This window comes from Schistocerca nitens, chromosome 4, assembly GCF_023898315.1.
Source record: "Schistocerca nitens isolate TAMUIC-IGC-003100 chromosome 4, iqSchNite1.1, whole genome shotgun sequence".
NCBI classification, from domain to species: Eukaryota; Metazoa; Arthropoda; class Insecta; order Orthoptera; family Acrididae; genus Schistocerca; species Schistocerca nitens.
In genome coordinates this window covers 494,154,044-494,178,336 of record NC_064617.1, presented here as the reverse complement: position 1 = coordinate 494,178,336, position 24,293 = coordinate 494,154,044, and the positions used below count along the sequence as shown (strand labels likewise).

General features: G+C 44.3%; 1 protein-coding gene across 6 annotated transcripts in view; it reads right to left on the bottom strand.

The window, feature by feature from the left end:
- The window catches only part of LOC126253019 (ninjurin-2-like), a 139,838-nt gene that overhangs the window by 47,098 nt on the left and 68,447 nt on the right, over positions 1-24,293 (bottom strand). For 4 of the 6 annotated variants that reach the window (XM_049954076.1, XM_049954079.1, XM_049954081.1 and 1 more), the window contains exon 2: positions 12,924-13,097. In XM_049954076.1, coding sequence (XP_049810033.1) covers positions 12,924-13,097 — 174 coding nt within the window. Of the gene's footprint in view, positions 1-4,262; positions 4,515-12,923; positions 13,098-24,293 lie in introns of all 6 variants that reach the window. The other 2 variants (XM_049954077.1, XM_049954078.1) reach the window with 1 other exon arrangement.

Sequence of the window (24,293 nt, the reverse complement as noted above, 5' to 3'; positions counted from 1 at the left end):
GGGAACTGTACAGATGGAAGAAGCTAAGGAAGCAGGTCTAAGTATTAAAACAAAGTTCACGGTAATCGGAAGAAGAGGTAAGTTAGGACAAAACCATCTAACAATCAGGAACCTAACAACACAGAAGACAGACGCTTTCACGTACCTCGGTGTCAGTATCAACCAACAAAACCTCATAGAACAAGAGAAAGTAACGAGAATTCAAGCCTGGGTAAGATGTGCAGGAGCTGTACATAACATCGTAAGATCCAAGTTACTATCCAGGCATGCAAAAATAAAAATAAGAATATATAGACCATATCAGACCATCATCAAATCAATAGTGGGCTACGCAAGGCAGACATGGTTCCTCTCAAATAAAAAAATACACTTCTGAAAATAAAGTACTGAGAAACCACTGAAAGAAAATGAAGCAGTGGAGAATAACGAAAAACAGAGAGATAACTCAGCCAATTACACACACTACATGACGTCGTAGCAGGTGTGAAGGCTCAGGTGGCACAGACGTGAGAGGAGGAGAGGAGAGAACACGGTAATAAAGGCAGTAATGGATGGAAAAGCCAAAGGAAGGAGACTATTAGGAAGGTGAGAACGAGGTGGAAGGATAATTCCATGGGAGATATGCAGATAATAGGTCTGGGAGATGAAGATGTAGCTGACAGGAAGATGTGGAAAGCTGGAATGAGTGAGGCCAAGGACTGGCTGCGGTTGTACGACCAGTGTACGTCAAGTAACTAAATAAGAAAATTATCATATGATCATCAGTAAGTCACTCACACCGGTCGTGGCCTTTACTCTTCCCCATAATGTCAAGAAATGCACTGGCTCTCAGAATGATTTTTGCTAAGCTCACCGTCTTAAAACAGTCCGCCTCCGTAGCTGAGTGCTTAGCATGTCTCCCTGCTAGGTGGTGGAGCCAGGTACGAATCCCGGTAATGCCAGCGATTTTTCCTTGGCGGGAGGTCTGGTATGGGGTGCACTCAGCCTTGTGATGCCAACTAAGGAGTCATTTGAGTGAGAAGTAGCGGCTGCAACGTCAAGAAAGAATGGAGAGCGGTGTGCTTATCCCATGCTCCTTCATACCTACCGGTCGGTAGGTCCCGACTGACCCGTCTAGACAGAACACCGCACTTTCTTTCTTAAAATACCACACCGGTCGCCTTGGAGCGCTGTATATGGTGTACAATTTGTATCAGATGGCTATGTGACGCTCCACCGCCGATGTAAGTTATGGCAGTGAACTGGCGTTTCTTTTCCAGTCGGGTGTGTGCGATCAGCGCAGTAAGATTGGTCGATGTGCAAACTTGACAGAACGACATAATGGAAACGTCACCTTCGGAGGTGTCATGACCAAACCGTGAAAAAATTACCCGAATTTTAGCGTGTAAGATGAACTGTCCAACGTGTGTACAAGGGATGGTGTGCCATTCGAAATGACGTAGCACGACGTAAGAACAGTAGTCGTAAAAAATCTTAACTGACAGGGACCAGAGGTAGGTGTCACGCCTTTTGAAAGACAATCAGTTTCAAACACGACAATAATTGCTGCTTTCAACCAGATTCGAAGCGAACATTGGAAATGGAATTGCATGCCATAGACATCTGGTACCTGGCAAAAAGGTAGTTCTCACAGCGTCCTATAAAGCTGCACAGCTTCAGCGGACCAAAAAACACAGAACCTGGGCAGTAATCTGACTGCAGGCGTGTAGTGTGATCTGACCAATCCGATTTTCACTCTTTTTCAGTATATCTAAAGCGTCGAGTGCGTGGACGGTTGAATGGGGCCTTTAAGGGGCACTACATTGAGGATGTTGGTTGGTTAGTTGATTTGGGGGAGGGGACCAAACAGTGAGGTCATCGGTCCCATGATGATGTAGTTCAGGCTAGAAGCGGCTCTGGGATGTTTTGACGGTGTTTTGAATACCACGACTTGGACTCGCTCAGTCAGATTACCGTTAACATGAACACGACTTTATTTTAACATTCTCGGTGACCAATTATTGACCTTCCTTTTACAGCTTCGTGATGAGTATGCTGTGGACACTCCCGTTTTCCAGGATGACAACAGCAGTATTCACAGAATGCACTCGCGTTCTTGATCTGGTGTACAATGAGGCATTTCTTTGCACCTCGACTGGCCTGTTGTATCAGCTGATCTTAATCCCACAGAAAATGTCTGGGATTGTTTTGAACAACGGGCGAAACGTAACAATTAACATCCCCACATCTAATCTTTAATGAATGGTTTCGGCTGGATACGTAATAGGCGAGAAAACTTGTGTGTTGCTTTCCTTGAGAACACTATCAAGGCTAGAGGTGGTGTTAAGCGGTGCTGGCTTCACGTCTCCTGGAGGTGACTAATGGTTTGCACCGTATGTTTATGTTGTTTGTCGAGAGGCACCAAGCACTATATTAACTGGGACTCTCCGTTTAAGATGATATGCTGCACTCTATCAGTCTATAAAACTTCACGCGAATTACTCATCTTTTCAGACACCTTGAGTGATGGTTTCATCACTGTCACTACAACCCGGAAGATCAACACGAAGTAAACACCGGCTGTGAAAGCCATCTTTGTACACTGAGGTGACAACAGCTATGTGATACCTCCTAATATCGTGCCGGCTCTCCTCTTGTCCTCGTAGTACAGCAGCTCGACGTTATATGAACTCAACAAATCATTGGAAGTCTCCTGCAGAAATATCGAGCCATGCTGCCCCTACAGTCGTAGATAATTGCGAAACTGTTGCTGGTGCAGGATTTTGTGCGCGATTATGTCCCGTAAATAGTCGATGGGATTTATGTCGAGCGGTCTGGTGGCCAAATGTATCGCTCGAACTGTCCGGAATGTTCTTCAAACCAGTTGCGAATATGCAATTTTGTCATATGATGACATGATGGAGACCGTGGCTGTTATTTGAAGACGAATTTTGATGGTGTTAGGACAGCAACCGGCCACAAATTTACTTTCAGTTCCTTTATTCAAAGGTTACCGTTACCGGTTTCGAATCGTTGTGATTCATCTTCAGACGGTTTACACGCTTTCTTATGACATGCGGTGTGTTTTTTACATATTAATTGTCCTAAAATATAAATAACACATAGTTACAAGCACATATTTACATATATTATAATTATATTATAATATAATTTATATATATTATAATTATGTATTATTTATATTTTAGGATAATTAATCTGTAAAAATCACACCACATGTGATAAGGAAAGCTTGTAAACCGTCTGAAGATGAATCACAACGATTCGAAACCGGTAACGTACCCTTTGAATAAAGGAACTGAAAGTAAATTTGTGGCCGGTTGCTGTCCTAACACCATCAACAGTTGCAAATAACTGTGGTGCGGTGACATGGCGCATTGTAATGGGAACATGAAATTCATGACTGGCTGCAAATGGTCTCAAAGCAGACGAACATAGCCATTTCCGGTCGCTGATCGGTTCAGTAGGACCAAAAGACCCAATCCATTCTATGTCAAAACTGCCCACACTGTTATGGAGCCACCACCAGCTTGCTAAATGTCTTGTTGACAACTTGAGTCGATGGGCCGCACTCTAACACCAACATCAGCTCTCACCTACTGAGATCGGGACTCATCTGAGCAGGCCACGGTTTTCCGGTTGTAGGGTCCAACCGACACGGTCACAAGCCAAGGAGAGGCGCTGCAGGCGATGTCGTGCTATCAGCAAAAGTACTCGCGTCGCTCGTCTGCTGCCATAGCCTATTAACGCCAAACTTCGCCGCACTGTCCCAACAGATACTTTCGCCGAACGTCCCACCTTGATTTCTGCGGTTATTTCACTCAGTGTTTCTTGTCTCTTAGCACCGACAACTCTACGCAAACGCCGTTGCTCTCGGTCGTTAAGTGAAAGCCATCGGCCACTGCATCGTCCATGGTGAGAGGTAATATCTGAAATTTGGTATTCTCGGCACACTCTTAACACAGCGGATCTCGGAATATTCAATACCCTACGGATTTATTAAATGGAATAGCCCAAGTGTGTAGCTCCAACTACCATTCCGCGTTCAAAGTCTGTTAACTCTCGAAGTGCGACCATAATAACGTCCGAAACCTTTTCACATATATCATCTGAGTACAAATGTCAGCTCCGCTAATGCACTGCCCTTTTATACCTTGTGTACGCGATACTACCGCCATCTGTGTATGAACGTATCTACCTTCCATGACTTTTGTGACCTCAGTGTATTACCCTAAGTTCTATCCCCGACCAGTTCGTCTTACCTGCGACCGACAGCGGTGTGGCGGGGTAGTGCACGTGTGTCCCGCAGCGGGCAGCTAGGCGAGGTCGGTGCCCTTGAGAAAGTGCCCGAGACTGGGGTCAAAGGCGGAGATGAGCAGGTTGAGCGCGGTGACGACGACGGAGAGGGCGAGCGCGATGTAGTTGATGACGAGCGCCGAGGCGCGGTAGCTCTCCTGGTGCAGGCGGCAGTCGCGCAGCAGGTTCAGCGACAGGAAGAGCACGCCCATCACGCCCTGCGCAGCACCGCCACCCACTGCCAGGCACTCCGCCAGCCACGCGCCGCAGCTCGGCACAGCCGGCTGGCTACCAACCCAGCACACAGAAGCGCGGCCGCTGCAAGCTCAAGCAGTAAGTCTACAAGCTGAGGCGACTCCGCGATACACATGCAGCAGTGTCTGGAGTTCAACTTCCCGTCGACAGTCGTTTTCCACGGCGTACAAGGAGAGCGGTTGTACTGCTCCTGGAAATGTTCAGTCATATCCCATTTACCTAAGGCTGCGGCGAGACAGTCTCACTTGGGTATAAACTAATCGAATGTATCCAGACACTTATTAATGGACTTAATTACGGAGTGATTCCACAATGTGCCTTTATGATGGCTCGAAGTCTGCTGAGAATGCTTTCAATGAGCTGTCTGACTGCCTGTGGAGCATGGCAGCGCAGTTTCCTCAAGAGCCGAAACCAGAGAAGGTAGTGATGTAGAACGCTGGGATCTGGAGGGAAGTCGGCGTTCTAACTCATCCCAAAGGTGCTCCACTGGGTTAAGGTCGAGACTCGGGACAGGCCAGTCCATTTGAGGAATGTTGCAGTGCAAATCACAGAGCTATAAATGATAGACTGAATAAGCCTGAAGGGCGTTGAAGACTGCGAAAGAAAGGTTCCACCTTTGCTGAAAATGCTATGAATGACTGTTATTCTTATAATTTTAAATGATTACAAAGAATACGCATGTTCTAGTTCCTTACCGCTGATTAGCATTCGAAGTGTTGCCGCAACAGGCCGGGTGTTGGGAACGTCTCCGTAATCAACGAAATAGTGGCGACGCGTACTGCCAAGCGGTGTCTCAGAAGATATTCCAGGTGTTTGACTGAACAGTTTCAAGTTAAGAATGAAAATACTGTATCATAACGTATGCCTGGATTTGAACTGTGCTCCGACGTGCCTTGACAATTGCGCAAGAGGACGGGGTGGAACTCAAAAAAAAATGGTTCAAATGGCTCTGAGCACTATGGGACTCAACTGCTGAGGTCATTAGTCCCCTAGAACTTAGAACTAGTTAAACCTAACTAACCTAAGGACATCACAAACATCCATGCCCGAGGCAGGATTCGAACCTGCGACCGTAGCGGTCTTGCGGTTCCAAACTGCAGCGCCTTTAACCACACGGCCACTTCGGCCGGCGGGGTGGAACTCAGTCACGACTATTCGAATGAACTAAGAACCCCACAGAAAACCTCCAGTCAAGATTTAAATCCCAGTCCTCCGACTATCAGTGCACTGTCTTAACCGCTGTGTCACTTCGCTTCATGCTCTTCAGCTTTACTTAAACGCAACGATGGATATAAGACTAAAAACGAGATTATATGGTTAAGAAGAATTTTACTGTCGAGAAACAAACAGTTAACAGTTGTACACCTCAGCGAGTCTGTCAACTCACAGAGGCTCTTCGTTCTCTCCTTGATAAAAAAAGTTAACATTTTCAAAAGAAAGCCTAATATTGTGAAAACCCTATTACGATGTTTTGTGCTAAAATGATCCAAAGGAGAACAGTAACATCTATTTTAAATTAATGAAAACTATACAGAAGCGTTTGTGTGGCAGATTATATGTAGGTCAGTTAGGCAGAGCTATAAATACTAGCCTGACTATGCATGAAAGGCGTTGAAGACTGAAAAAGGAAGATTCCATCTTTGCTGAAAATGCGCTGAATGACTGTCATTCTCATAATATTAAAGTCCGCCCCCGGTAGCTGAATGGTCAGCGTGACGGATTGTCAATCGTCTGGGCTCGTGTTCGATTCCCGGCAGGGTCGGGGAATTTTCTTCGCCCAGGGACTGGGTCTTGTGCTGTCATCATCATCCTATCATCCTCATCGACTGCAGGTCGCCGAAGTGGCGTCAAATTGAAAGACCGGCACCCGGCAAACGGTCTGCCCGACGGGCGGGGGGCCAAGCCATACGATTACACACTTACTAAAGTAGCAGCAGCCAGTTATTATTTCTCTCGCCATTAATACGCTTGTGACAACAGTTGCCCAACCACATCCCATAGACTCCTTTCTTCTTTCTAAGAGGTGACCGAGACGTGTAACCAATGGCACCCCATACCATCACGCCGGGTGATAAGCCAGTATGGCGATGACGAATACACGCTTCCAAAGTGCGTTCACCGCGATGTCGCCAAACACGGATGCGACCATCATAATGCTCTAAACAGAACCTGGATTCATCTGAAAAAAAAATGACGTTTTGCCATTCGTGCACCCAGGTTCGTCGTTCAGTGCACCATCGCAGGCGCTCCAGTCTGAGAAGCAGCGTCAAGGATAACCGCAGGCGTGATCTCCGAGCTTCTGCAAACGTCGTCGAACTGTTCGTGCAGAGGGTTGTTGTCTTGCAAACGTCCCTATGTGTTGACTCAGGGATCGAGACGTGGCTGCACGATCCGTTACAGCCATGTGGATAAGATGCCTGTCATCTCGACTGCTAGTGATACGAGGCCGTTGGGATCCAGCACGGCGTTCCGTATTACCCTCCTGAACCCACCAATTCTATATTCTGCTAACAGTCATTGGATCTCGACCAATGCGAGCAGCAATGTCGCGATACGATAAACCCCAATCGCGATAGGCCACAATCCGACCTTTATCAAAGTCGGAAAAGTGATGGTACGCATTTCTCCTCCTTACACGAGGCATCACAACAACGTTTCACCAGGCAACTCCGGTCAACTGCTGTTTGTGTATGAGAAATCGGTTGGAATCTTTCCTCATGTCAGCACGTTGTAGGTGTCGCCACCGGCGCCAACCTTGTGTGAATGCTCTGAAAAGCTAATCATTTGCATAGCACAGGATCTTCGTCCTGTCGGTTAAATTTCGCGTCTGTAGCACGTCATCTTCTTGGTGTAGCAATTTTAACGGCTTGTAGTGTAGTAAACAAGAAAACTTCCATAGGGATGGTAGTTGTAGCATCATCCCGGTACCTGCACGCTAAATTTCCTCTTTCTGTGATGAAAATTCTTTTAATAGGAAGCGTCTCGTTTCATTAATTTATATCACTGACGCCGCTCACTTGTATGTACGACTGTAACCGCCTACTACCCTTTATTATCGACGGGAAGTTGAACTGTAAGAGGAAACGTCATCTATGCGTACAAGTAAGCTCCATGCTTACCCTCTACCGCAACATAACAAGCGCCTAACTCATCTTTCAGACTGCTGCTCTAACAACTAGGAAAAAAAAAATTACAAGCGCGTAGCTACTGAAAAGCAGTTTCCCTCTACCATGAAAAACGAAGGGTAAAACTGTGCTCAACATCTCTCCGACATCAAAATATTTGAAGGAAGTACATATAACTTAAAGATATGAACTCACAAATTTCAGTAACAAGAAACGCAGCTCCCAACGCGTTATTCGCTACCTTAACTTTCCCTTTCGCTGACTGGTTTCTAATATCTTTTCAGTTTATTTTTGTCATACTGTCATTAACCCCTACACCAGTTTAATAGTCCACTAATGCGAGGCTTTGCAAGAAAAAATTGACATTCAGGTAAACTATTAATGATTGATTTTGCTGTCATATGGGTCAGCGATAAATCTTTTTCATCTCCATAGTCTGTGCAAAACAGCTAAGCGAAACAATCTGTTGAAAATGTTATTTTGATCATTTTAGATTGTTTAGGACTCAAAACAATACAAGAAAATTATCGATGGCAGTTACTTTTTTACTAACGTCCGCAATACGTCACGACAGTTTACTCTCTCATTTTGAGGTTGCAGTTTTTTCATGCATGCAGTTAGTCGTGTGTGGTAGACTTATTTAAGCAATGAAACTGCTATTGTGTCTATCATGTTGTTCAGAAATGCCACTGATGTAGAGTAATGTGATAAAGTCACGAAGATTTTCAGTAAGCTGCACACAGTATGTAGTTACGACGTACAAACGTCTGTAACACACAAACAAATAACTTCTTATGTTATTTTGTAGGCTACTCTGAGAAACCAGAAAAAAAATTGAAATGCGTTGGTGGTCGAACATATTAAGCAGTACCACGTAACAAAACAAGTTAAATTAGCCAAGGCGAGCTGATGGTCATTAATGAAGGAGAGAAAACCGAGCAACCTAGTATCTGGTTGTTAGAGAGAATTCTGGTAGGATATTCGTCCCACGAGTCTACAAAAATATTTGTGATTCTAGCTGCCTCTCTTTGGAGTCATTGCAGACCATGCCAAGTAGAACGGTTTTCCAAAGCAACACATTCGCCCGCTAGTAATTCACGTCCGGACGTCTATTGTCTGTGGAAATATTACACTGAAGAGCCAAAGAAACTAGTAGACCTGCCTAATATCGTGCAGGGCTCCCGCGAGCAGGCAGAAGTGCCGCAACACGACATGGCATGGACTCGACTAACGTCTGAAGTAGTGCTGGAGGGAAATGACACCATGAATCTTGCTGGGCTGTCCATGAATCGGTAAGAGTACGAGGCAGAATTTCGAAGTGTGTGTTCAAGACAACCTTTTCAAAATTTCCCTCTAAATCTACAAATGCTATAAACGTTGATTCGTCTTCGGTTTATCTTCTAAGATAAGTCCTGCGATCGCACCTGTATTACGTGTTCCTAAATTTCTTCGGAATCCGGATTGATCTCTCTAGAGGTCTCATTACACCAGTTTCACAATTCAGCTGTACATAATTTGTGTCAGTATTTTGCAGCCTTGTATCTGAATCTAATAGTTCTGTAATATTTACGTCTGTCAGCACCTGCCTTCTCTGGAACTGGAATTATAATATTCTGCTTGACGTCGGAGACTATTTCGCCTGTCTCGTACCAGGTGGAGAATTTTTGTCATGATATGTTCCCCCAACGGTCTAATTCTAAAGTTATGTCGGTTAGTTCGGGCACCATTTTCGGTCTTCCAGCATGCTATGATATTCTTCTCGCACCATCAAATCTCCTGTATATAACGATCGACGCACAGCACGCTACCACACGTCAACTGATTCGTGCTTTTTATCTCTACTTTTCCACCTGGCTGAATATCACTAAGGCCAGTAATACGTAAGTACAGAGTTAGATGGCATACATGGCTTTTAACCCACCTCACAACCGATCAGAAATCAGATTTTTGACCCGTATGCCCGTGAACGACCGTATACAAAGATGTCTTAGCTTTGTAGTTGTGACAATGTGTCAATATTCCAGCGGGTATCAGGATTGTTATCTTTGTTTCTCGGCTTGCTCTTTGCAGATCAACATACGTCAATCTCATAACCTCACATAACGAGGTCCCATTAAGAACCGAATGATCTTAGCTTGTAAGCTAAACCTTTCCTTAGTAAACTTCCTTTTGCCTTACATCAACGAATGGAAGTGTCGCAAGGTTTCATCACGTAGCTGCAGGACACTTTGCAGAAATGACTGTAAATTCCACTTTATTTTTTTCATTGTTGATGACTATAACATTTAATGCACAGTTTATCACCTGAAAGACACAATGGTAACTTTCCTCCTCATTACATGCAATGTTGACAACGTGTTTCATACCAAATGAAATAAGTCGTCATCAGAGACTACTGCTGCATAAACAAACAATACCTGCATAAGAGATCCATTATTAAACCAAATGACGCTCTTTCATGACAACGCCTGACAGCTTCATATTGCAGTGAATGTGGTATGACAGATCACGAGGACAATATACACTTTAGTTGCCTGCCGACTGAAGCATTTAGTGAAAATGAATGATGAGTTTTAGCCAGCAGTGTCGTCGTCAACAAAAAGAGAAAAGTAATGAGACTGACAACACTGCAGGCGGTCTGGCCACACTGCGTTGCGCTGCGTTTGTGTAAACCAGCGTGTTCATCCCATCCAGACGTTGAATCCGAGTTTCAGCTCAGTACAGCCATCACGTGATTTTTGTGGGGACCCTCAGTGTGTATTAAGAAAATGGAACAGCGTAATTTAGAGCACGTTATGCCATCAAGTTTTGTGTTAAATTTGGGGAAACTGTGAGTATGAATTTTGAGAAGTTGATGCAGGACTGTGGGGAATATTCCTTATCAAGAGCACAAATTTTTCGCTGGCACAAATCATTCTTGGAAAGCCGAGAACACGTTGAACGTCAGAGAGGCCTTCAACTTCACAAACCGACGAAAACGCCGGAAGTGCGCATGCTCTTGTGAGATCATATCGACGTTTAACGATAAGGATGATGGGTGATCTGTTAAACACTTTCGCCGTACATCAAATGTTGACCGAAGATTTGCACATGCGGAATTTCGTGCCAAAATGGTGCCGGAAAGGACAGTCGAAGAAAAGTGTGTGTTGATTTTCTTAAGACGATTGCCAATGAACTCGAATGGTTCAGTCGTGTGATAACAGGTGATGAATCCCGTATTTTTTTAGTACGATCCTGAGACAAAGTGAGGCGAAGTGAGGAGTGATGCATTGAGACACCTCATCGACCGAAAAAATCTCGAATGAGCTAACCAGAGATCTAAATAATGGTGATTTATATCGTGCATAAGGAATATGTTCCTCCAGGACGAACTGCCAAACAAGTGTTTTACAAAGATTTTCCTGCAACGCTCAGGAAAAGGATGAATCGACTCAGACCGGACACTGTGGACAAGTGGACACTGCATCATGATGACGTCCCTTGTTCACAGGGTCACTACCATCACGGAATTTTTGATCTCAAAAGGCATTCCCATTGTTCCACAGTCCCCGTGTTCACCTGATCCGAGTCCTTATGGCTTTTTTTTCCGAAACTGAAAAATGTTTTAAAAGGACATCATTTTGGTACTCTGGCGAACATTCAAAAGAATGAGACCGACATGTTAAAGGCCCCAACAGTTGAAGTCCTCAACGCTGCTACCAAGACTGGGAACAACGACTTGCCACTTAATAGCTGCTGAAGGGAACTACTTTGAAGGGGACAACACCACTGCTTGAAAAATAAAATAAAAACTTTGGTAGATGAAAAATCTATACAAGCTAGATTAAGAAAAGGCAAACCTACGCTTCTAGCATTTGTAGACTTAGAGAAAGCTATTGACAATGTTGAGTGGAACACTCTCTTTCAAATTCTGAAGGTGGCAGGGGTAAATTACAGGGAGCGAAAGGCTATTTACAATTTGTACAGAAACCAGATGGCAGTTATAAGAGTCGAGGGACATGAAAGGGAAGCAGTGGTTGGAAAGGAAGTGAGACAGGGTTGTAGCATCTCCCCGATGTTATTCAATCTGTATATTGAGCAAGCAATAAAGGAAACAAAAGAACAATTCGGAGTAGGTATTAAAATCCATGGAAAAGAAATAAAAACCTTGATGTTCGCCGATCACATTGCAATTCTGTCAGAGACAGCAAAGGACTTGGAAGAGCAGTTGAACGGAATGCACAGTGTCTTGAAAGGAGGATATGAGATGAACATCAACAAAAGCAAAACGAGGATAATGGAAAGTAGTCGAGTTAACTCGGGTGATGCTGAGGGAATTAGATTAGGGAATGAGACACTTAAAGTAGTAAAGGAGTTTTGCTATTTGGGGAGAAAAATAACTGATGATGGTCGAAGTAGAGAGGATATAAAATGTAGACTGGCAATGGCAAGGAAATCGTTTCTGAAGAAGAGACATTTGTTAACATCGAGTATAGATTTAAGTGTCAGGAAGTCGTTTCTGAGAGTATGTGTATGGAGTGTAGCCATGTATGGAGGTGAAACATGGACGATGAATAATTCAAGAAGAGAATAGAAACTTTCGAAATGTGGTGCTACAGAAGAATGCTGAAGATTAGATGGGTAGATCACATAACTAATGAGGAGGTATTGAATAGAATTGGGGAGAAGAGAAGTTTGTGGCATAACTTGACTAGAAGAAGGGATCGGTTGGTAGGACATGTTCTGAGGCATCAAGGGATCACCAATTTAGTATTGGAGAGCAGCGTGGAGGGTAAAAATCGTAGAGGGAGACCAAGAGATGAATACACTAAGCAGATTCAGAAGGATGTAGGCTGCAGTACGTACTGGGAGATGAAGCAGCTTGCACAGGATAGAGTAGCATGGAGAGCTGCATCAAACCAGTCTCAGGACTGAAGACCTCAACAACAACAACAGATGAAAAATCACTCTCACAGTTTTCTCACACATTGTATTGCAACAGTTATGTTTTGCTGTCTTTAGTTTGATGCATCGAAAGGAATTAACTTGCCACGCATCCTATCGATATTGAAAATTAGTGTTGACGCCCGAATCGAGCGCACGACAGCTGCAGAATCACTGAACTGGCTGGCATGAGTAGCGCAAAAGAAGAAGGAAAAATAGAATCTTTACAGTAGGAATAGCGTGTGTGAGGGAGACGCAAAGTGCTACTCAGGAACAGGTGCTCTCTACAGAAGCCACGTGGAAACGTTAGGACACGGTGCTCACCTGGAGGACGATGGAGGTGGAGATGAGTCCGACCATGAGCGAGTAGAACTCGTGCTTACTCCCCGCCTGCAGGACGTACTTCAGCTGGCTGGCATTGGCAGTCAGCAGAGCTATGTCCAGCATGCCCTGCGCGATCGTCTTCTTCGTCGCATACCGGTTGGCGTCGAGCGTTTTCTGCAACACAGAAACCAGTACACACGCTTCGTTAAGTGTGACTTGCAACCTAGTGCAAGCCTTGTAGAAATAAGAAATACCAACAGCAGCCGTACTTTTTATAAAGCATGTTAATTACCAGACCAGTTTCGGCACTATATCAGTGTAAACTTCAGGCACTTATTCAAACTGAAACGTGATACCCAACATTTGGTGCATTAGGACATGTGCTACGTCTATTCACTGGTCTCATTGATTTTTATTTACGCGATGTCTGTACTCCAATCAGTTGTACGATTGCTGGAGTGCGCACATCATGAAAACAGAAATCCATGAGACCAGTGTGTACTTGTCCTAATGCACTGAGGGATGGATGTCACCATTCAGTTTGCGCAAGGCCCTGAAGATGGCACTAATGCAGTGTCGAAACTGGTCGCATAATTAATATATTTTATAAAAAGCATGGCTGTTGGTATTCCTAATTCCTCCAAGTTTATTACCAGCCGCAGTCCCACGTCCACTTCTATGATGGATCATATAAAACTTAGTGCAAGCCTTTCTGGCGGACGCTGTTTCATCTGGCTGTGTGTCAGCTGTATGAAATGTAGTTGTTGATTGTGACTGTGGTTTCACTAGAGAGTAGTGTCGTCGTTGTTGCAGGTAACCAGTCATTCTTCCCACGCTCCTCAACTGCAACTGAAACGGAAAAAAACCAAAACAAACGAGGTGTGGCTACAAAATTTCGGGGCTATTGCTGTAAAAAATTTTATTTAAAAAATACATATTTAGTTTTTGTCATCCTCAATATACATCACTCGTCTGTCCCTACAACTGTCTACAGGAATTTTCCGTTGTTGGAATCAGTGCTGGAAGTCTTCTTCCGCGAGCTCCATGATTATTCGTGTTGCTTTTCTTTTCACTGCTTCAACAGACTGAAATCTTGTGCCTTTAAATGGAGATTTGATCTTGGAGAATATACAAAAGTCACATGGTGCTAGGTCAGGCGAATTAGACGGGTGGTCTAGCACTGGGATGCTGTACTTCACTAGAAACTTCTTAACAGATAATGCTGTATGAACTGGTACGTTGCCTTCATGCAGAACCGGTGACTTGTTTTTCCACAGATCGGATCGGTTTTTTTTTTTCCCACGGAGTTGAGCAAGAATCTCAAGGTAGTAATGTTGATTGGTAGTCTGACCTTCAGGAATGCAATGAAGATACACAATTCTATCAATATCGAAGAAAACAACCATCCTCGCTTTGAATCTTGATTAGATCATTCGAGCTTTTTTCGCTATCTGTTAATAAGTGTAAATCCAAGATTTGTATAATGTTATCACTCTTCCCAAGAAATTAGGATCATTTTCAACGGTATTCAAAGTGAACATGAAATGTGGGAAAGGGGAGGAAAGGGAAAGGATGGGTAGGAAATCAAAGTGTCAGTTCAAACATTTTCACGAGCTCCTTTTTGTTCGATCGTGGGAGTGTCGCACACACTTTTCTCATGTTAAATTGGTTACGTAAAATTTACCTTACGCTTTCTTTGAAAATTTCTGCAGTCGATAGGTTCCTCAACCACATCGAATCAGATTACACACTTTTTCGATATTTTCATCCTCGTCTTATGTTGAAGGGCGTCCCGGGAGTGAGTCATCTTCATTTTCTCAGCTATCTTGGAAAAGATACTCAAAAAGTCGCATACGTGATAAACAGTCTTTGCCATACACTTCTTTTAGTAAACGATAGGTTTCAGTAGCAGTTTTTTCCAAGTTCAAATGGCTCTAAGCACGATGGGACTTAACAGCTGAGGTCATCAGTCCCCTAAACTTAGAACTACTTCAACGTAACTAACCTAAGGACATCACACACACCCATGCCCGAGGCAGGATTCGAACCTGCGACCGAAGCACCCGAGTGGTTCCGTACTGAAGCGCCTAAAACCGCTCGGCCACCGCGGCCGGCTTTTCCAAGTTTCATGTGAAATTTCACGACAGTTCGTTGCTCTATTACTATATTTATCATTTTTTCCGCAAACAAAATAACAGCTCTTACACCAACGAAGGTCAGGATTATAATGATTTGCTACAGACATCAGACTGCATTAGACTGAGAAATTTCACGCGTCACAGCTGTTGCTCGTTCATCTTTGGCGCATGCTCACTTAATCTGTGACAGCATCAGTCCCGATGTTCTATAGTCACACCTCGTAGTGGAACAGAAAGTACTCCAGTTAACTTTTCATCGAGTTTAAGGAAACAGCTATAGAAATACATGCAAAGAAAATAAATTTCGCTGGTCTGAGTATACCGACAGCATATCTGCCTCAGTAATGGTCAGCATACGAATTCACGTATCGGCACTGCGGCACATAACTTTTTTAAAAATATTCTACAGACAGTACTCTGTAGCATCAACATATTCAGTGTGAAGCTTTTTTTGGCTGAAATGTGAAATCTTACTTCTTGGCAAATTTCACGATGCAAGGCCAACTGGAAGTGCCGTGTAGATTTCGATGAGTGAGTTTGCGAGTGTCTAAATATGTGACATAAATGGTCGAACCTTTTGACTGCACTTAGAAGCTTCACATTTTACATCGCCAAGGTACAACAGACTTTAATATGTGAAATAAATTTCAATCTGATATGTCTACCGGTTCATGCGAAAAAAGGATTTTGAACAGTCGGTCTGACAGACAACAAAGTGATCCCACAAGGGTTCCGTTTTTCATATTGAGGTACGGAACCATAACAACAAATTTGGAACTGTTACACACGAAAAATTAGCATTTTATTACACCTTGAAATATTTTTAGGGGCGAGGCAGAATAGAGCAGTGCTGAATGCAATCGTAGACTGAATTGGGCATTATTGTTGTCAACATGAAGTTCCGTGGGAGAATGAACAAGTTTGTTTCCGAACAAACACCCTACACATACCGGCGATCTGGCTAGCGCAGGAGGAGCTGCCGGAGAGGCAAACTCTTTCCGAGCACCATACAATGGCCGCTCTGTGGGGCGCATTTGCATGGAACCTCAGCAGATAAGCTGCCACTCCCCCGTACAGGAAACTGTAAATTAAAGCTGCTGGTTTAAAGCGCGCACTTTGAACAGGGTGCACATAAAAGAGCGCTCTGTTCTCATGTTGCAGAAAAGTGTAGAAAATTTTGACATCTGATAAATGGAGTACCCGAGTACATAGAAGGCATTTTCTAGAGCTGCATGTGGAAGTGATATATTTACTTCCCTGAACGTACACGCAAGCAATACCTACATGTATTTGCATATGTGTGGTCTCTGGTGTTTCGGACGTGTCTGTTCTCTCGGAAATGTCCCACATAAAGACAGGAAACGCGAGTTCGAGTAATAGTCTAGCACAACGCCAAACGGTGGATGCTAGAATTTCTACTTCATTTCTTCATGTATATGCATGGCTGTAGTATCAAGAATGGTGCCTGTTCTTTCGACGCCATTATGTAAATATACACGACTTGACGGCCATTAATATCATTTCCGTGCAGATGCACTCTATTTCACGAACTCTCGTGGGAATTGGAGTGAGGCTGCGAGCAATGAGTGTGGTGGAAAATGGGCAATACGTAAGTAGTATGTGACACGTTGGGAATTTTGGTTGGATGGGAAGGGTGCTCAGGTAGCCGAAGCGATTAAGGTTACCGCTCACGTAAAGTGGGAAATCCAGGACCGAGTCCCGGCACGGTACAAAATTACACTTGTCGCCACTGAATTCATTTCAATGCGCGACTGCGGGAAATGTCAGAACTTCTATTTCATTTCATCATCTACTTTTATATCTACACTCCGCAGTCCGGCTTATGGAGTATCAAGGAGGACACTGCATGTAATGCACTTCTTTACTGTTACAATCACGAATGGTGCGCGGGAAAATATACTGCTGGTAACGTTTCACGTGATCTCGAATTTCTCTCATTTCATTTTCACAGCCTTTACGCGAGACTTATGTAGGAGGAAAAAAAATTTTTATTGTCCTATCGACGAACAAACGCTCTCAGAATTATAACTGTAAACCCGATCGTCATGCACAACGCCTGTAACGTGCAGGCCGCTTTTGCGCTTACCAATGGAAATCCTGAGGAAATGCGGTGCTCTTCTTTTGATTTGCTCTGTTTTCCCTATCAGTCCTGCCACGTAACAATTCCAGACTGAGAAGGAATACTCAAGTAGCAGTCGAAGGGGAGACCAGGGCAAAACGTCCATTGGGGCAAATGATCGTGCTTAATTTCTGGCCAGTTACTGGTGCCATCCAGCGGAGAATTCGTGAATTAAGTCTTCACATGAGGCTATGTTTATAGCTTTGATTTAGTTTCACAGCGTGTTCTGCCACAAGATTTACAGAAGCAAACGTCGTCTTATGTACTGTCGGTCTAAACCTATAATCGTCTATGTCACATTTTGTGTCTCTGAAGTCAGTCACAAATGAATTTGAGTTTAAGGCATTAAACAGGGAAGTTACATACTCTTTATTATGAATATAAAAGATGGCAGTCTCCCGTAACATTGTTTCCTGTAGAATGAGGACCTGGAGCAAAATATCACTTAGGATGGATCATTAACGCCTTTCAAACCAAAATTTTTTTCACAAGAAATAGCATTCCTTACACTATTTTCCCACATAGTTTCCAACACTCTGCCCAAATTTTTCACTGCCGAAAACCAAATTTTCTATGCTCTCTTCATAGAAAGATGCCTCCAGTGAAGACAGCCACTGCTCAACAGGGGTTCTTGCGTAATCATCGCTGTCAAAGCGGCCTCTTCCAAAATCACTCTTCAGTTTCAGGAACCAGCGGTAGTCAAAATGTGCGAAATAAGGACAGTAGGGCTCCCAACCGAATTGTTGAATAAGGGTAGGATGGCACCAGCAAAACGAGGACGTGCGTTGTCATGAAACAACACAATGCCTTAATTGAGCATTCCACGCATTTAGGTTTGAATTGCGCGCCGAATTTTTCTCAGTGTTTCACACTGTCGTGAAGCATTGCCGGTTTCACCTTTAGGAAGGAACTCAACAAACAGAATGCCCCATCTTTCCCACAACACAGTGCACATGACCTTCGGGCTGGCAACGATGTTTTCAAATTGGTTTTTTGGGGGACCGTGAGCGTCTCCCCTCCATTGACTGTTGTTTTGATTCTGGAGTGAAATGACAAACCCATGTTTCCTCATCGCTCACAAATCTGTCTAATAATTCATGTTCTTCGTCACTGTATTGGGTAAGAAATGTCAAAGCCCTGCCTAGTCACTTCGTTTTATGAACATCCGTAAGCATTTTCTTCACCCAACGGGAAAGCAATTTGCAAAAATTTATGCGATTTGAGACAATCTCGGGCAAAACAGTTCTTGAAATTTGTAGAAACTCATCACAAAGCATTCTTGTTGTGAACCGTCTGTTTTCACGAATTAGCTCATTCTCTACCTCAACCAAACCATCACTGACAACAGAATGCCACCCACTCCGTACTTCGTCTATCATTGAATTGTCTCACCCACTTTCCAACCATTCCATCAGTCATTACATTTTCACCATAAATTTCTACAAGTTGATGATGAATTTCAGCTGACTTAACATTGTTTGTATTCAAAAACTGTATTACAGAATACACTTCACAGTCGCCGGTCTCAGATACTGTCTTACGCATTTTGAATAATCGCTAACAACGTTAAACACAACACAGCACGGCTGTAATGGCATCAGTGGGAAGACAATGAACCAGACACATAAGCGCGAATGTATGGAACTGCTACACTAGTGCTGCGGTGGCGGTGGAACGAAAGGGTACTTACTTTTCGGACATACCTCGTATTGCCCTATTACTAAGTTATTATTTATTTATACTTACGTATTTTTATTTATTCTTATTCATTTACCGGTATGTACATTTATTGGTTTGATTATTTACAGCCGGCCGAAGTGGCCGTGCGGTTAAAGGCGCTGCAGTCTGGAACCGCAAGACCGCTACGGTCGCAGGTTCGAATCCTGCCTCGGGCATGGATGTTTGTGATGTCCTTAGGTTAGTTAGGTTTAACTAGTTCTAAGTTCTAGGGGACTAATGACCTCAGCAGTTGAGTCCCATAGTGCTCAGCGCCATTTGAACCATTTTTGATTATTTACACTCCTGGAAATTGAAATAAGAACACCGTGAATTCATTGTCCCAGGAAGGGGAAACTTTATTGACACATTCCTGGGGTCAGATACATCACATGATCACACTGACAGAACCACAGGCACATAGACACAGGCAACAGAGCATGCACAATGTCGGCACTAGTACAGTGTATATCCACCTTTCGCAGCAATGCAGGCTGCTATTCTCCCATGGAGACGATCGTAGAGATGCTGGATGTAGTCCTCTGGAACGGCTTGCCATGCCATTTCCACCTGGCGCCTCAGTTGGACCAGCGTTCGTGCTGGACGTGCAGACCGCGTGAGACGACGCTTCATCCAGTCCCAAACATGCTCAATGGGGGACAGATCCGGAGATCTTGCTGGCCAGGGTAGTTGACTTACACCTTCTAGAGCACGTTGGGTGGCACGGGATACATGCGGACGTGCATTGTCCTGTTGGAACAGCAAGTTCCCTTGCCGGTCTAGGAATGGTAGAACGATGGGTTCGATGACGGTTTGGATGTACCGTGCACTATTCAGTGTCCCCTCGACGATCACCAGTGGTGTACGGCCAGTGTAGGAGATCGCTCCCCACACCATGATGCCGGGTGTTGGCCCTGTGTGCCTCGGTCGTATGCAGTCCTGATTGTGGCGCTCACCTGCACGGCGCCAAACACGCATACGACCATCATTGGCACCAAGGCAGAAGCGACTCTCATCGCTGAAGACGACACGTCTCCATTCGTCCCTCCATTCACGCCTGTCGCGACACCACTGGAGGCGGGCTGCACGATGTTGGGGCGTGAGCGGAAGACGGCCTAACGGTGTGCGGGACCGTAGCCCAGCTTCATGGAGACGGTTGCGAATGGTCCTCGCCGATACCCCAGGAGCAACAGTGTCCCTAATTTGCTGGGAAGTGGCGGTGCGGTCCCCTACGGCACTGCGTAGGATCCTACGGTCTTGGCGTGCATCCGTGCGTCGCTGCGGTCCGGTCCCAGGTCGACGGGCACGTGCACCTTCCGCCGACCACTGGCGACAACATCGATGTACTGTGGAGACCTCACGCCCCACGTGTTGAGCAATTCGGCGGTACGTCCACCCGGCCTCCCGCATGCCCACTATACGCCCTCGCTCAAAGTCCGTCAACTGCACATACGGTTCACGTCCACGCTGTCGCGGCATGCTACCAGTGTTAAAGACTGCGATGGAGCTCCGTATGCCACGGCAAACTGGCTGACACTGACGGCGGCGGTGCACAAATGCTGCGCAGCTAGCGCCATTCGACGGCCAACACCGCGATTCCTGGTGTGTCCGCTGTGCCGTGCGTGTGATCATTGCTTGTACAGCCCTCTCGCAGTGTCCGGAGCAAGTATGGTGGGTCTGACACACCGGTGTCAATGTGTTCTTTTTTCCATTTCCAGGAGTGTATTTATTTATTCATTTGCACAGGACTCGTTACTGAATTATTAGGTACACTTGTTAATTTTCTCCTAAAATTTATTGTTGTTATTTTATAGATATGTTTATTTGCATATTCAGTTGTGAGGGATGACTTATTTAAGCGTTTCAGATACAACATTCTGAAAACTGATTGTCAAAGCTGGTCCACTGAAAATATGAACGACGCCATTACAGCAGTTCAAAATGGATTTCCCGTAAAAACAGTAAGCAGAAATTATGGTTTCTCTAGAACGGCGCTGAAAAGAAGAGTTACGGGAAAGATTACATCTGCTATGTTTGACAAAAAAGTTTTGCGAAATTATAAACCTATGTTGACTCAATGGCAAGAGGAAGAACTAATTAACCATATCTTGGATATGGAAACAGGATTTTATGGTCTGACTACAAGAGATCTGCACTATCTAGTATTTGTATTAGCAGTGACAAATGCTATCCACATACCTGTGCCCTTCAGGTGCAGTTACAACGCACAAAGGAGAAACTAGATAGGTTGCTAGGCGCGCAGTCCGGAACCGTGCGACTGCTACGGTCGCAGGTTCGAATCCTGCCTCGGGCATGGCTGTGTGTGATGTCCTTAGGTTAGTTAGGTTTAAGTAGTTCTAAGTTCTAGGGGACTGATGACCACAGCAGTTGAGTCCCATAGTGCTCAGAGCCTAGATAGGTTGAGGAGGGTGAAGGATGGTGGGTAATGGGAACTGGCAGTTGGCAAGAAGACAGCTAGCAGGCGGAGGTATTTAGACAGTTGTAGTTTGCGTATATGCAATAGATTTGACCAACTGTCAGAGTTGAGTGGAGAGGAGCCTCTTGTAGCTGTAGGTGTGGGAAACCCGCAGCAGTCCTCAGCAGTTAGGAGGTCTGAGTCAGCTGCAAAGTCTAACAGAAAGAAGAAGGTTCTGCTGCTAGGTAGTTCGCATGGTAGAGGCAGTTGCAGGAAATGTTGGGAAGTGAGTACCAGGTCACCAGCATTGTAAAACCAAGTGCAGGGTTGATTCAGCTGACTGACAGCATAGGGAAGTTATATAGAAATCTTACGAAAGAGGATCATGTAGTGATTGTGGGTGGAGCAAGGAATAGTCTAGATAGGGGCGGGGAATATGATGTAGGTGGTGACCTGGTAAAGATAGCTACACAAACTGGTGGCACTAAAGTGCATTTCGTGCAGTTGTTTCAGAGTCATGATCGGCCTCATCTTAATGCGACTGTTAAGCGTGTCCACATGGGGCTGGACAAGGCACTGATGGCAGAGGGCATGGGTCACATTGCAGTGGAGCGAGTTGAGTTTACCAATAGATAGGGTTTCACTAGGCATGGCCTGCACCTCAATAGGAATGCGAAGGAAAGGCTGGCAAAGCTTATAGGTGACAATGTAGTGGGTGGTGGTGGGATCACTCATGAAAAAATTCCTGTAGTAGTTGATGTTAGAGCTACACCTTTTTTTGAATGAAGTCAGCTGACAGGTATACCCACTTAAATGGAGTCTCTCTAACTAATAAATCACCTTCAGAGGAGGTCAGGTATCCAATTAGAGAAGGAATTAGCATATTTCATCAGAATATAGGAGGTATTATAGATAAAGTTAGTGAACTGCTTATAGATGTTGACTCTGACATTATTAGTATATCAGAGCACCACTTAAATGATTAGAAACTAAAAGGCTTCCTTTACCAGGGTGTAGATTAGTTAGCTGTTTTTCAAGAAGTTCCTTGCAGAGTGGGGGAGTGGCCATGTACGTAGAAGAAAGTATTCCGTTTGAGTCCATAGACATGTCACGTCAGAGCACTGAACAGATATTTGAATGTTGCGTAGTGGCGGTTGAATTTAGTAAAACTAAACTTCTAATTGTTGTCGTTTATAGGCCTCCTGACTCGGACTCCAGAGCGTTTCTGCTCAAGCTAGAGAGAGTTCTTGGTTCACTTTACAGGAAGTACCAAAAATTAGTTGGTGACTTCAATATTAATTCTGTATCTGGTTGTGCAAGAAAAAGGATGTTGGTAGATCTCCTAAACTCATATGATCTGATGCAGACTGTGTTTTTTTCCAACCAGGGTGTAGAGGAACAGTAGCACAGCCATAGACAATATTTTTATTCATTCTTCATTATTAGATGGGCATTCTGTTAGTAAAAGGGTGAATGACCTTTCAGATCATGATGCACAAATTTTAACACTAAAAGGCTTTTGTACTTAAACGAATGTCACATATAATTACAAACTATGTAGGAAAGCTAATCCAACGGCAATAGAGTGTTTTCTAAACCTCGTTAAGGAACAAGAGTGGCAAGATGTTTATAGTGCCGATAACATACATGACATGACCCCCCCCCCCCCATGAACCATGGACCTTGCCGTTGGTGGGGAGGCTTGCGTGCCTCAACGATACAGATAGCCGTTCCGTAGGTGCAACCACAACGGAGGGTTATCTGTTGAGAGGCCAGGCAAACGTGTGGTTCCTGAAGAGGGGCAGCAGCCTTTTCAGTAGTTGCAGGGCAACAGTCTGGATGATTGACTGACCTGGCCTTGTAACACTAACCAAAACGGCCTTGCTGTGCTGGTACTGCGAACGGCTGAAAGCAAGGGGAAACTACAGCCGTAATTTTTCCCGAGGTCATGCAGCTTTACTGTATGATTAAATCATGATGGCGTCCTCTTGGGTAAAATATTCCGGAGGTAAAATTGTCCCCCATTCGGATCTCCGAGCGGGGACTATTCAAGAGGACGTCGTCATCAGGAGAAAGAAAACTGGCGTTCTACGGAACCCTTAATCGGGCAGGTAGGTTAGAAAATTTAAAAAGGGAAATGGATAGGTTAAAGTTAGATATAGAGGGAATTAGTGAAGTTCGGTGGCAGGAGGAACAAGACTTTTGGTCAGGTGAATACAGGGTTATAAATACAAAATCAAATAGGGGTAATGCAGGAGTAGGTTTAATAATGAATAAAAAAAATAGGAGTGCCGGTAAGCTACTACAAACAGCATAGTGAACGCATTATTATGGCCAAGGTAGACACGAAGCCCATGTCTATTACAGTAGTACACGTTTATATGCCAACTATCTCTGCAGATGATGAAGAAATTGATGAAATGTATGATGACATAAAAGAAATTATTCAGGTAGTGAAGGGAGACGAAAATTTAATAGTCATGGGTGACTGGAATTCGACAGTAGGAAAAGGAAGAGAAGGAAACGTAGTAGGTGAATATGGATTGGGGCTAAGAAATGCAAGAGGAAGCCGGCTGGTAGAATTTTGCACAGAGCATAACTTAATCATATCTAACACTTGGTTAAAGAATCATGAAAGAAGGTTGTATACATGGAAGAACCCTGGAGATACTAGAAGGTTTCAGATAGATTATATAATGGTAAGACAGGGATTTAGGAACCAGATTTTAAATTGTAAGACATTTCCAGGAGCAGATGTGGACTCTGACCACAATCTGTTCGTTATGAACTGTAGATTAAAATTGAAGAAACTGCAAAAAGATGGGAATTTAAGGAAATGGGACCTGCATAAACTGACTAAACCAGAGGTTGTACAGAGTTTCAGGGAGAGCATAAGGGAACAATTGACAGGAATGGGGGAAAGAAATACAGTAGAAGAAGAATGGGTAGCTTTGAGGAAT